Source organism: Heterodontus francisci, chromosome 1 (genome assembly GCF_036365525.1).
Source record: "Heterodontus francisci isolate sHetFra1 chromosome 1, sHetFra1.hap1, whole genome shotgun sequence".
Classification (NCBI taxonomy): domain Eukaryota; kingdom Metazoa; phylum Chordata; class Chondrichthyes; order Heterodontiformes; family Heterodontidae; genus Heterodontus; species Heterodontus francisci.
In genome coordinates, this window is record NC_090371.1 from 254,982,092 (window position 1) to 254,997,108 (window position 15,017).

The window sequence follows — 15,017 nt, forward strand, 5'->3', positions numbered from 1 at the left end:
GGGTTTTTAGGGAGCAATTTTCTGAAGTCAACTTCAGCAAGGACCAATTCTTCAAATGTCTTTGCTTCACTAAAGAGGTCTTCACTGAAATCTGCCAACGGCTGCAAGTGCAACTGTACAGCCACAACTCCAACCTCAAAGGAGGGCATGGACAGCAATTCCTGTGGCTGCCAAGTGACTGGCTCTTAACTTTTATGCATCTGGCTTTTTCCAGGCTGATGCTGGAGATATAAGCAATAATTCACAGTTTTCAGTACACTCCTGCATAAGGGAGGTCACTTAGGCTGCAGAGAGACAGCTTCATCTCATTCTATCTTGCTAGAGATAAGCAAGTGAGCCCCAGGGTTTGCTCGGATTACAGACTTCCCCATGATGCAGAGTGCCAGTGACTGCACGCATGTTGCCTTGCATAGGCCTCATATGAAGTGGCCATTTTCATGAATCAATATGGCTTGCACTCCCTTATTGTGCAGCTAGTGTGTAACTACAGGCAATGCATTATTTTTGAAAGCCCATTATCCTGGTAGTAGTCACGATTCCTTCATTCTCTGGCAGTCCTCTGTGTCACCTGTATTTGACTCACCGCAGCAAGTCAAAGGCTGGCTAATGGGTAACCAGGACTGTCCACACATGATATGGCTCCTGACTCCAGTCCAGAACTCATGCACATGTGCGCACCATGCCTACAATGACAGCCTTAATACCACAAGGAACACTATAGAGCACACTATTGGCGTCCTCAAATGTTGCTAACACTGCATACAAAATTAAACTAATTACCTATGTGCATTTCATAGTGCCTGTCTTCCCTGAGCCTTTGCCTGTCCTAATGCTCTTATGAAGAGATTGCCCAGTGGCTGCAGTATGGATGGTGGAATGCTGCTGTCCTCCAATTGAGGAGACTGTAGCTGGCCTTGGAGGGCTACCCTGAGCAGTTCTGGGCCTAGGAGGCTGGGCGTCAGAATTTATGTAGAGCAGTAGTTTATGTGGCTGCAGTAGTCTGGGCATCATCAAAGTGACAAGGGTCGAAGCAGAAATAGCGTCATCCTGAGAAACAAAAGCAGGTTTGTGCTTCATATAGTCACTGTCACTCTCCTGGACAGCATCTCAGCAATCCTACTGATCTGTTGGAGAACAGATTGATGGATTGCTGTGATGTTCTCGAAGCCCCTTTTGAACAGTGGTATCCTTGATGACTGCGGTTTGAACTTAAAAGGCAGCTGTCTGAGCTTTCACTGCAGCACTCAGACTTTTGTTGGAAGCTGTGCAGTAATGGAGAATGTGACTTTGGCAATCAGATGCTGCATTGTGGTGGTCCCACAGGTATTCTGATGGTGGTAACTACCTGTTCTGTGTTGGAAAGGGTGGGGTCCAAGAGCTACCCAAAACCCTGTACAAAATTAATGCTGGATTCCTCCATGCATTTTGATATTGAGTGCAGGCTTTCTGGCAGGCTTTCCATTCTCTATGTACCAAACATTTGGGTCTGTTCACCCATCAGTGTGCAGTCTGGCCAATCAAAGTCTGCATTTGACCCTTCTGCAGCAGATTTAGTGTAAGACCTCATCCTCTGGGAACTGGCATCTGTGCTATCCTTTTCTCCCCGACCCTGTTCCTGCACACTTGTGCCCTGCATCTCACCATATGCAAATCTCTTCTCTATCCACACCTGTAAAATATGCACAGTGTCAGTATCTGAGCTGTTGGCTGACAGTGATGATCGTTCTTCATCTTCAGTGCCTTCTTCCTCTTCTCCTCTGACTGGGAAAGTGCCAGTTCTTGGGTATCTGAAATGAAAATGATACAAGGGCTGGTGAGGGGATAGGAGAGTGTAAGAAGTATGTGCTAACACCATCTGCAGCTTCTAAGTCAGAAGAGATTGTGGAATAAGGAAGAAATGGGATGGGAGGAGGTGAATTTGATGCGCAGGGACCCTCATCGTTGATCACTTCAGTCCTGGGAGTGACCATGGCCTCAGTGATGCCCTTCCCATGATGGCCAACACTTACTCCTCCATGGGGGTTATAATATGCAGGCATGCTTGTCCTTCTCAAATTCTTTGCTGCTGCTGTTTCACACCACCTGCTGCTGCAAGAAGCAGGGAAGTGTGTCAGTGTGTGTCCTGCAGTATGTTTGGACCATGTGGCTGTCATGGTTGAATAGAGCTGTGAGTTGTGATTGCAAGGCTTGCAACAGTGCTAGATGTGTGAGCATATGAATTTTAGTGTTTGGTACTGATTGATAGAGATTGTTGGTAGGTGGGTGATGAGGATATAGAGAACTGAGCAGTGGATGAGGCCATTGAGAGATGAACTTACTCACCTTGACAACTCTTGAGATTGTTGAACTTCATTTCCATTGTTCAAAGTATCACAAACCAGAATGTCTTTTGAAAAAAGTCACACCACTTCTTGCAGCCACAATGCGCCTCACATTGAAGAAGTGCAGGCTACCTTTAATTAACTACTCACGGTATCGATCCCCCTCTACTGATGCCAATGAACAGCGCAGGTAGTACTGGTTGCACGCAAAAATCACATAAAATGAACATGCAGTACCAATTTATTGTGCTGCCTGCATAGCATTGAATGGGATAAGGTTAAAAGCGAACCAGGGATTATCCAATTTCTCCCCATAATGTCTTAACATGATTAGATGTAATATTGCTCACTTTGTTCCTCTATCACAAGGAACCAGTTAACTTAAAATTTAGAATGATCTATTTTAATTTTTCAAATCTTTAGTGATGGCTCAGCTTGTTTCATGTTCCATCCCACAACACTCTGAGATATTTGCACTCCTCTAATTCCAACCGCTTGTGCATTCCCAAATTTCTTTTTTTTATATTTCCAAAATATACTTTATTCATGAAAATCTGTAAAAAATACATTACCAAACAGTTTCAAACAGCACCAAGTCAAAAAATACAAACAGTGCAAAGGTGATCAGTTTCCTTCAATACAATCATGAGTTGCCTCCCAACCCTTCCATTTCAATTTTCATGCCATATACATTTTTACATTTTACAGCACACGAAATTTTCCCGATACAGTTCGAAGGGTTTCCCATGGATCCAGCCCCTCCATTCAGCTTGGTGGGGGGACCTTACACAGTGGTCTTTCCCCATTAAGCCTTTGCTGCGGCTGCCCCAAGCTTTAGTGCGTCCCTCAGCACGTAGTCCTGGACCTTGGAATGTGCCAGTCTGCAACATTCGGTCGTGGACAACTCTTTGCGCTTGAAGCCCAGCAAGTTTTGGGCAGACCAAAGGGCGTCTTTCACCGAATTGATAGTCCTGCAGCAGCAGTTGATGTTTATCTCGGTGTGCGTCCCTGGGAACAGCCCGTAGAGCACAGACTCCTGTGTTACAGAGCTGCTTGGGATGAACCTCGACAAAAACCACTGCATCTCTTTCCACACCTGCTTTGCAAAGACACATTCCAGAAGGAGGTGGGCAACTGTCTCTTCCCCACCACAGCCACCGCGAGGGCACTGTGTGGAGGGGGTGAGACTTCGGGCGTGCAGGAAGGATCTGACCGGGAGGGCTCTTCTCACCTCCAGCCAAGCTACATCTTGGTGCTTGTTTGAAAGTTCTGGTGATGAGGCATTCCGCCAAATGACTTTGGCGGTCTGCTCGGGGAACCATCTGACAGGATCCACCGTCTCCTTTTCCCGTACGGCCTTGAGGACTTTCCGTGTAGACCACTGCCTGATGGATCGGTGGTCAAAGGTGTTTTTCCGCAGAAACTGCTCCACGAAGGATAGGTGGTACGGCACAGTCCAACTGGATGGAGCGTTCCACAGCAATGTGACCAGCCCCATCCTTTGCAACACCGGGGACAGATAGAACCTCAGCACGTAGTGACACTTGGAGTTTGCGTACTGGAGGTCTACACACAGCTTGATATAGCCGCACACGAAGGTAGTCATCAGGATGAACGCGACGTTGGGTACATTTTTCCCGCCCTTATCCAGAGGTTTGAACATCGTGTACCTCCGGACCCGGTCCATTTTGGATCCCCAGATGAAGTGGAAAATGGCTCGGGTGACCGCCACCGCGCAGGAGTGGAGTATGGGCCAGACCAGCGCCACGTACAGCAACAACGTGAGCGCCTCGCACCTGATGACCAGGTTCTTACCCACAATGGAGAGAGATCGCTGCTCCCACTTGCTCAGCTTGTGTTGTACCTTGGCTACTCGCTCCTCCCAGGTTTTGGTGCACGCCCCGGCCCTTCCGAACCATATCCCCAGCACCTTCAGGTAGGCTGACCTGACGGTGAAGGGGACAAAGGATCGGTCAGCCCAGTTCCCAAAGAACATGGCCTCGCTCTTACCGTGGTTAACTTTGGCTCCCGAGGCCAGTTCAAACTGGTCGCAGATGCTCATCAGTCTGCGCACAGACAGCGGATCAGAGCAGAAGATGGCGACGTCATCCATGTACAGGGAGATTTTAACCTGAGTGCCTCCACTGCCTGGGATTGTCACCCCTCTTATGCTCGCATCCTTCCTAATAGACTCAGCAAAGGGTTCAATACAGCAAACAAACAAGACAGGGAGAGAGGACAGCCCTGTCTGACTCCAGATTGGATCGGGAAACTTTCTGATTCCCACCCGTTGATTGAGACTGTGCTGCTGATGTTTGTGTAGAGCAGTTTGATCCAATTGCAGATTCCCTCCCCAAACCCCATTTTGGAAAGCATGTCCATCATGTAGGTGTGCGATATCCTGTCAAAAGCCTTCTGGTCCAGGCTGATGAGGCAGGTGTCCACCATCCTGTCCCGTACATAGGCGATCGTATCCCTGAGTAGCGTGAGACTATCGGAGATCTTCCTGCCAGGTACAGTACAGGTCTGATCAGGGTGGAACACCAACTCCAGGGCAGACTTGACTCGACTGGCTATGACTTTGGACAGAATCTTGTAGTCAACATTAAGCAGTGAGATGGGCCTCCAATTTCTGATTTCTGCCCTCTCCCCCTTCTGCTTGTAGATGAGGGTGACAATGCCTTTCCTCATGGATTCTGACATGCTGCCGGCCAGGAGCATACTCTCGTATACTTCCAGCAGGTCCGGGCCGACCCAGTCCCACAGGGCCGAATACAACTCAACCGGTAAGTCATCGCTTCCGGGAGTTTTACTCGTCTCGAAGGACTCGACGGCCCAAATTTCGTCATTCCATCATTGGCGGCTGTTCCTTCAGCTCCCAAGGTCCTAAGCTCTGGAGTTTGCTCCCCACCTCAATCTTCTCCTTTTAAGATGCTCCTGACAACCTACTTCTTTAGACGTGCTTTTGGTCACCTGTCCTAATATCTTCTTAAACAAAAACAAGAAATGCTGGATTCACTCAGCAGGTCTGGCAGCATCTGTGGAAAGAGAAGCAGAGTTAACGTTTCGGGTCAGTGACCCTTCTTCGGAACTTCGGAAGAAGGGTCACTGACCCGAAACGTTAACTCTGCTTCTCTTTCCACAGATGCTGCCAGACCTGCTGAGTGAATCCAGCATTTCTTGTTTTTGTTTCAGATTTCCAGCATCCGCAGTATTTTGCTTTTATTCTAATATCTTCTTATGTGGCTTGGTGTCAAACTTTGTTTGATAACACTCCTGTGGAGCAACTGGAACATTTTACAATGTTAAAGGCACTATATAAATTTGAGTTGTTGTTGTGATGTGGAGCTACAATTGGCTTCAGTATTCCTGATTTAGAATATGACATTGAGAAGGGCTGCTGCTCTTGATCACCATCCAGCACCACCTGCTTTAAACTAGGTGTGACTGGGTGTTAATTGCAGACAGGATCAGACGCCACTAAAATCCCTCCTCTCCATCCCCTGTGGGCGAATAGCCTGTTGTCATTCGCTGTCAGTATTCACACATGAATAATAACCAGATATTGGAGGGCACCCATAGAACTGTCAGTGCTTTCAGGAGAGGAGTTAAAGGGAGGAGAAACAAAATAAATGAACTTCAGGCACACTTATGCTAACACACAAGACTCATCACTTTGCAATAGGAGCAGTTTGAGGGAGTTTGCATAGTTGCATTCAGCTGTAGAATGAACAAAAAGCAAAAGACTATAGATGTTGGAAATCAGAAATGGAAAATGCTGGGAACACTCAGCAGGTTAAAGAGCAACTGTGGCGAAAATAAACATGTTAACATTTTGAGTGTGCAAACACTTTGTTAACACTTTATCAAAACTTCAGCATGACTCCATTTCCCTTGTAGAATGTGGTGCAGGGCCAGGACAGAAGTGATAGACTGATTATCATATCTGCCTGTTTGCTGATCAGTAAGCAGGAGTGCTGGAGGTGGCACACACCTTCTTGTTGGAGCTGAAGTAACCTACCCATTTCCAAATCGATTAATTTAGAAAAAAACCTTAAAAAAGATGAGGCGAAGTACATTTTTAAAGAGGAAAAAAATAATCACAGAGAATATATCCTGTTCAAAGTACTGCCCCAATGTATTTGTAAAAGTGATGGTAAAATATACACTTGTTATCTTAAGCAAGGAAAAAAGTCAAATTTGCTGCGCAACAGAAATCCTCATAGAATCTGGTGATATTTGTCCAGAATGTGCAATGCGAATAAACTGTGAGATTATCAGCACTTGTATTGGAGCAAAATCTGACAACAAATTCTGCAGTCAAATGTAGAAATCCAGAGATACCCTGCTCCTCCAAAGGTTGTTTTGGTGTCGTCCTCACTGATAGACTTGGTGTTGAAATGAGTGCCACGGCATAAACTTGCTGTACTTTCCCATTAGTTTTCCACTAAAAATGGCTGAAAAAGTTAGAGCTGGTTTATTCAGGAGTAAATGAGATTTTAATGACAAGGTAAGTGATAATTACAATTGAACAGACTCTCTGGTCCTGAGAAAATTAATTTTACAAGTGTGGTATCTCATTCCCTCAGAAGAAAATTAGTGTTGGAAATTTTTAATAAGTTTTTTAAAAACTTTTTCTATATCTTTTTCTGTGTCCCTTAATCCCATCTGTCTTTCTCAATCTTTATTCAGCTTTCTGTACATCATTTAAATGCAATATTTATATCCTGTTTTATATTCCTGCTTTGCACTTTATGGGCAGAATTTTAACTGCCAAGGTGGGTGGGTGGGTTTGGGTCTGGGTGGGGGGTTAAATTCTGGAAGAAGGGTCTGAAACCCAACATGATCCCTGTCCACTTTGGGTTTTATTGGGATGTGTTCCTAGGTGAGCAGGAATCCTGTGAGCAGGAGCTGTTGGGTCACTTATTTAAATAAGTACACAATATTAAAATAGTCAATTCATTGTGACTTCAATCCAGGTTTCTGGCTTTAATAGCCAGCCCACGGGTTTCCAAGCTGTGTGGAACTTGCCATAGTCAACAGGTGACAGCACAGCAGGAAGCCATTGATCACTGAAACTGACAGGCTTGAAAGCCTTTAGACAGTGAAATGCATAGCTGCTGGCCTGCCTATGTGAAAGGCTTGTGCTCAAAGCACTTGTTCTGAAAGTCTGATTTCATTGCTTTACAGGTGATTTCCAACTTTTGGAAGTCATTTCACCTACCTTGGACTTATTCACTTTGATCTGATCGTCCCTGCTGTCAGCCTTCACTGCAGCATGGGAGCAGTTTATGAAGCTCTACCTTGGACCTCTGATGAGGAATAAGAGGAGCATCACCAGCAACACCAGCTGCAACACTAGCAGCGTCATCAGCCGCCACCATATGCTGCTGTACAGGACTGAGGGGATGGAAACAGAGATCCAGCTTGAAGGAGACGCCCACCCCACCCCTTCCCTCCTCAACACGAAGTCCACAGGCATCAGATCCGTTTTCTCAACATGTCTGATCACCAGTGCCACATGAGGCTCAGGCTATTTTGGCAGGTTCTGGTGACATCTGCAGACTCCTGGAAAAAGACCTCCTTCACAGTGGACCAGGTGGGCATGCATTCCCAGCGGCCATCAAGGTGGCTATTGCTAGAGGGCCACCCCGGTTCTTTGTTTTTTATCCTTGAAATTGTGTGGTCTCTTCTGTAAGGAGAGAAAGCAGAGAGTTATGAGTGTGAGAAAAGGATTGTGTATAGTGGAGGGATGTTGCATTAAAATTCTGCCCTATGCGTCTCATAGAGTCATAGAGTTATACAGCACAGAAACAGGCCCTTCGGCCCATGTGTCTGTGCCAGCCATTAAGCACCTAACTATTCTATTCTCATTTTCCAGCACTTGGCTGTAGCCCTATCTGCTATGGCATTTCAAGTGCTCATCTAAATACTTCTTAAATGTTGTGCGGGTTCCTGCCTCTTATCACCCCTTGAGGCAGTGTATTCCAGATTCCAACCACCCTCTGGGTCAAAATTTTTTTCATCAAATCCCCTCTAAACCTCCTGCCTCTTACCTGAAATCTATGCCCCCTGGTTACTGACCCCTCCGCTAAGGGAAAAAGTCTCATCCTATCTAACCTATCAATGCCCCTCATAATTTTGTATACATCAATCAGGTCCCCCCTCAACCTTCTCTATTCTAAGGAAAACAACCCTAGCCTTTTCAGTCTCTCTTCATAGCTGAAATGCTCTAGCCCAGGAAACATCCTGGTGAATCTCCTGTGCACCCTCTCCAGTGCAATCACATCCTTCCTATAGTGTGTGCCCAGAACTGTACACAGTACTCCAGCTGTGGCCTAACTAGTGTTTTATACAGCTCCATCAGAACCTCCCTGCGCTTATATTCTATGCCTCGGTTAATAAAGGCAAGTATCCCATATGCCTGCCTTCCTAACCACCTTATCTACCTGTGCTGCTGCCTTCAGTGATCTATGGACAAGTACACCAAGGTCCCTTTGACCTTCTGTACTTCCTAGGGTCCTATCATCCATTGTATATTCTCTTGCCTTGTTAGTGTTCCCAAAATGCATCACCTCACACTTCTCTGGTTTAAATTCCATTTGCCACAGTTCCACCCATCTTACCAGCCCATCTATATCGTCCTGTAATCTAAAGTTTTCCTCCTCACTATTTACGACACCACAATTTTCGTGTCATCTGCGAACTTACTTATCATACCTCCTATATTCATGTCTAAATCATTAATGTACACTGCAAACAGCAAGGGTCCCAGCACCCATCCCTGTGGTACACCACTGGTCACAGGCTTCCACTCACAAAAACAACCCTTGACCATTACCCTCTGTTTCCTGCCACGAAGCCAATTTTGGATCCAATTTACCAAATTGCCCTGGATCCTATGGGCTCTTGCCTTCTTAACCAATCTCCCATGCGGGACCTTATCAAAAGCCTTACTGAAGTCCATATAGACTACATCAATTGCTTTACCCTCATCTACACATCTAGTCACCTCCTCGAAAAATTCAATCAAGTTAGTTAGACACGATCTCCCCCTGACAAAGCCATGCTGACTATCCCTGATTATTCCCTGCCTCTCCAAGTGAAGATTAATCCTGTCTCTCAGAATTTTTTCCAATAGTTTCCCAACCATTGATGTTAGATTCACCGGCCTGTAATTACCTGGTCTATCCCTGCTACCCTTCTTGAATAATGGTACCACATTCACTGTCCTCCAGTCCTCTGGCAGCTCTCCCGTGGCCAGAGAGGATCTGAAAATTTGTGTTAGAGCTCCTGCTATCATCTCCCTTGCCTCACATAACAGCCTGGGATACATCTTATCTGGGCCTAGGGATTTATCCACCTTTAAGCCTGCCAAAACATCTAATACTTCTTCCCTTTCAGTGTTAATATGTTCAAGTATATCGCAGTCCCCCTCCCTGATCTCTACACCTGCATTGTTGTTCTCCACAGTGAAAACGGATGAAAGTAATCCTTTAAAACCTCACCTATGTCCTCCAGCTCCATACACAGATTGCCACTTTGGTCCCTAATGGGCCCTACTCTTTCCCTGGCTATCTTCTTTCCCTTAATATACTTATACAATGCCTTAGGATTTTCCTTTATCTTGCCCGCCAATGTTTTTTCATGTCCTCTCTTCACTCTCCTGATTACTTTTTTAAGTACCCACCCCCCCCCCCCCCGACACTTTCTATACTTCTCTAATGCCTCCGCTATTTTCAGCACCAAACCTGCCATAAGCCTCCTTTTTCTTTCCTGATCCAATACTCTATATCCCTTGACATCCAGGGTTCTCTGGGCTTGATGGTCCTACACTTCACCTTAACGGGTACATGTTGGCTCTGAAGGTATCTCAGTGAGGATACTTCAGTCTGATTGGTTGAAGAGCCTCACTATTGCTTTCCTTGTTCACAGATGGCACAGATCCGTTTTAGGGGTCCCCACCCTAGAAAAGATGCCAGATTAGTGGAAATCTCCACGGACAAGCCTGCAAAAAGTCTGTGGGCAGCTGTTAGCGTAGTGAACGGCAAGTACAAAAGAGCAAAATCCAGGCCAATAGTTAAGGGGAGGGACTCCATTATTTTGGAGTCAGTTATTTATGAGTAAGCCCATCTAGAACCACCTGACCCCAAGGAAAAACAATGTTACCAGCAGATTATGTTGCAATATTCAACTGCCAGGCCCCATTGAAATGAAGGGAGCCACTCTACTTACCCCGAAGTGGTCAGTTTCTGTTGGATTCCAACTTTGAATCTAAATTTTCCATGGGCAATAATTTGTAAATTATTTTCTCCAGATTGACATTGAGAGAATGGGCTGAATTGTGCCGCCAACCCCCCCCCCCCCCCCCCCCCCCACGCCCCTCGCCCCTCGATGCCGAGGGTCATGGCGGGGGGCCCTGAAAATGCCTCCGGGAGAGGCCCACAAGGGGCCTCGAGTCTGGGAAGGCCCTGCCCCATATTACCGGCGGCGGCAAGGCCTTGTGGTGGCCCCCCTGCCGCTCAGCGACAGGAGCCACATTTAAATATGTTAATGTATGTAAATAAAGAAATTAATTACCTTGTTGCTCCAGCCGCGATATTATAGCCAGTGGCCGGCACTCCCGCGCCATCCAATCTCTGACTAGTGAAGTATGGCGAAACATTGGTAGGGTGGGGTGGGGAGGTAAATATATCAATGCCGGGGGGTTGTGGGGGGAGCGGGGTCACACGTACCTGATAGGTCTAGGAAGTGATGGGAAGGTGTAAAGTTAAAAGTTTGTGAACTTTGGGAACGGAAGGTCAGATATACAATGTAAGTATTTTGGGGGTGGGGGGAGAGGGCAAGGAATGAGTGTATTGTTTTCTAGGGGGGGGTGGGGGGCTGGAAACATGAATGTAATGTCTTTAAATAAATTTTATTGAACTTTCCCGTTAACACTTTAAGTTGTAATGATGGGGCTTGAAGCCCTTTAAAAATGGCGCCGGCGCCTGCGCAGTGCCACTGGACGCTGTTGCCGGAGACGGATTGTGCATTCCATCCCATTGGTGGTGGGAGGGGGGTGGGGAAGGGAGTGTGAGGCCCGCCCCAGCCATCTAAATGAGCCGCCGCCTATAATATTGCGGCGGCTCCGTGGAGCAAATCCCGCACGTGCGCTCTCCCATCTTTAAAGCCGGCGGTGAGCTGATAAAATTCAGCCCAATATTTTGAACAGAAAGTTGACCCTGAACTTTCCTTCCATTTAATTTAGAAATATTTTATCGAGATTCATCAAGTGATTACTCCTGGTAAAAGTTACTTTAGCATTTTAAAGTGCATAGAGCTTTATGGGAATCCCATGCAGTCAACTAAGAGACTAGTTTCAGGTCTAATCAATCCATAGCAAAAAAGTTAGATCAAAGAGATAACAATTGATAAGAGGTAGTGGTGACGTAGCCGTCTACATGATAGAGCAAGAACTGAGAGGCATGTGCCAACTGAAAAATGGTTAATCTGAATTGCTACATTCTTGAGTCATCTCAGTGTAAACAGAGATGCCAAGAAATTGGGCACAGAGCATTTGTATATTGAGTGCTAGTTGATTCATAACATTGCACACAATGTTCCAGCACTAAGGCCAGAACGCATTAGTTCAGAATTAGGTGTCTCAATTAATACTGTCAGTTTTCTCTTGTCAAGGTCTACTTTAGTGAATCTGATATTAGTAAAGCAGCAGGTATGGAAGAAAATAATGGCTTGTGAAACTGGAAAGGTAATAAATATATCTTGTAAGGTTAGAGTGTTGGTGTCAATACATTTTAGACGGACTACTCAGGACCAGAAGTGCAAGTAATTGACTTAGAACTGGAAACTGCAAAATGAAAGAAATTTGTCAGTACAGCTCATGTGTTTATCAGAAGGCTTTTTTTAAAAGCGCATTTCTTTCTGTATTCAAAGCTCCATATGTTCTTGTGGCTTCCTCAACGTACTATTCAACTGCCAGAAATAAACCAATATTAGGTGCGTGATGGAAAGCAGTTGACATTTTGTCAGTGGTACTTACTGACTTGAGTTTTGCTTGTGGTTGCAGATAGTAAGCACTGCTGTGAAATGTGAAGACATGTAATTATTTTTACTTTTTTAATTGAGTTAGGGAAGAAGTTGCTATTTATACCTAAAGATTGAAATTCAAGAAAAGCTGGCCAGAAGTACCCGAGGATGGCTTTGTTGCAGATATTAGAAATGAGTGAAATCCCCTACAATGTAACAATCAAAAACTGTCACCTACATTGGTTCTTATAAAGAGTTCTTATAAAGAGGCTACATTGTTATGTTTTGACCGATTGATGAATACATGTTACAAAAACCATTGCTTTATTTGCTCTAAATGCAAAGGTTTGAGCATGATTATGGGCTGTTACACTCTGTGCATTGGCTGATAATTAATCCTTAAATTTTGCAGCTTCACTAAAATTTAGCCAGTCCTTGATCTCAGCTGATAAGTTTATTACTACCCCATGGGCATTGAATTATTATGTGCTGAGTTTTTAAAGACATAACGTCCTAAAGAAACAGCTATCATTATTTTTACAGCCGGCTTGTCTGGTTCTACGATCACATGGTCTGTGCACAGAGATTCTGCTAGAAACCAGCTAAAGCCATTCAACTTATTCAGCGTGGAGGACTGGAAAGTTCTGTGCTACTTGCCTAGCTAGGGTCATCATACCAGGTCAGGCATTGACTTGCAGGGTTACTTGGAGGCATTGCCTCCCTTAGTAACACATCTAACTCTCCAGCTAGCTAGCCTGAGTGGTCAGTGAACAATAGTCCCCTGTCTAGCTTGACCACCATATTCCTAAGTTTCCCAGAGAATTAATTCTGATTAATAGCCAGGCTTATTATCTTGGCATCACCTCCAAACCAATGCCAAGAAAGTAGCCATCTGTAAGGTGGACAGCAAGTACCAGCGCTCTTAATGAATGATATGGTGAACAGCACAACTTACCATAAAATGTTTGGCCAGAATTTTACTTTCGTCGGACGGGAAATGTCCACCAACTGAAAAGGCGATCCTGCCTTCGCCTGGTCTGGGGCTCCGGACTGCGTTTTACGGTCCCCAGGCCCTTAATTGGTCTAGGATGGGACTTTCACCTCATTGAGACAGGAAGTCCCGCCTAATGGAGCTGCTGGCCAATCAGCCGGGAGCAGTGATGACTGCTGGGACTGCAACCCAGCTGAAGACTGAAGGGAGGTAAGTTTTTGGGGCCTCGCCGGGGGTGACTGATCGGGTCCCGGCGAGGCAAGGGTGGTCAATGGTGGGGGGGGGGGAGGTGTGTTGGGTAGATGGGGCATCGGGGGCGGCCTTCCGACGGGCACAGGGTGCCTAATCACGAGGCCCCCCTCCCCCCACCCCAGGCCATCAGAAAGCCACCTGCTTTTGACAGGTGGCTTTTCTCAGGCCTGGGCCACCCGACTGGCCAAGGGTAAATTCCCTGTGGTGTCAGGTGGAAGCCCTTAAGTGACCGTTAACTGGCTACTTAAGGGCCTTGATTGGCCTGGGGTGAGTGGGCTGGCTTTTGTTGCCGCATGCCCGCGTAAGGGCAGCCGAGGTGGGAGCGGGTCGGGAAGGGCCCCCCAAGCTTCCCACTCCATTACACTCCCCTCCCCCTGCCACCAACCCACTCTTTGCGGGATTGTAAAATTCCAGCCTTTTAATGTATTGCCATCATCCTCCTGGCCACAGCATAGACACAGACCATGCCTCACGGACTGGTGCTTCTACCAGCTGAAGGTGCAGAACCTAAGCATAAATTACTTGTTTCCCTGAAATCCAATCATGGTGGAATCATAGTAGCCACACTGCCCTCAATTGATGAGTATACGTTGTCATCACCAAGCTTCAGGGAACTCTTTGCAGCAGCTTTTGTCCCAAGTTTCAGAATTTCCTCATCATCAGTAGGAAGGACATTTGAAAAGAAAAGAAAGGCTTGCATTTATATAGCACCTTTCATGACTACAGGACGCCCCTAAGCCCTTTACAACCAATGAAGTACTTTTGAAGTGTAGCCACCATTGTGATGTAGGAAATGCAGCAGCCAATTTTCACACAGCAAGCTCCCATAAACAAGAATGTGATAATGATCAGATAATCTGTTTTTTGTGATTAAGGAATAATTATTGGCCAGGACACTGGGAACAACTCCGCTGCTCTTCTTCAAAATAGTGCCATGGGATCTTTTACATCCACTGAGAGGGAAGACAGGACCTTGGTTTGAATTCTTATCTAAAAGACGGCACCTCCAAGAGTACAGCAACCCCTAAGTACTGAACTGTAGTGTTACCCTTGATTTTTGTACTCAAGTCCTGGAGTAGGCCTTGAATCTCCAACTTTATGACTCAGAAGGCTGGAATTTTACATTGGGCGGGAGGTCCCGCCCACTTGCCAAAAGAATCAGTGGCGAGCCCACCTCCGCCAGGCCGGAATTTTATGCTCTCCCCCACAGCAGGTTTGGAGGCAGGGAGGGCATAAAATCGGGTGGGATAGCGGGAGTGGGTGGGGGGGGGAACCCTGCCACCTTCTCACCTCAATCAAAATTCGGTCCGGGATGGGTAGGCCAATTGAGGCCCTTAACTAGTCAATTAATGCCCAATTAAGAGGCTCATCCCACTGCCACCACAATTAACTGTGCGGTAGGCTGTCCTGTCGATACATGGGAA

General features: G+C 46.1%; 1 protein-coding gene across 16 annotated transcripts in view; it reads left to right on the forward strand.

Moving 5' to 3' along the window:
• Window positions 1-15,017, forward strand: part of inpp4b (inositol polyphosphate-4-phosphatase type II B) — a 996,728-nt gene that overhangs the window by 524,427 nt on the left and 457,284 nt on the right. The window contains exon 1 of one of the 16 annotated variants that reach the window (XM_068043202.1): window positions 7,597-7,920. The exons of the other annotated variants lie outside the window; for them this stretch is intronic. Coding sequence (XP_067899303.1) covers window positions 7,822-7,920 — 99 coding nt within the window. The 5' untranslated portion in view covers window positions 7,597-7,821. Of the gene's footprint in view, window positions 1-7,596; window positions 7,921-15,017 lie in introns of those variants that run through there. 16 annotated transcript variants of the gene reach the window in all.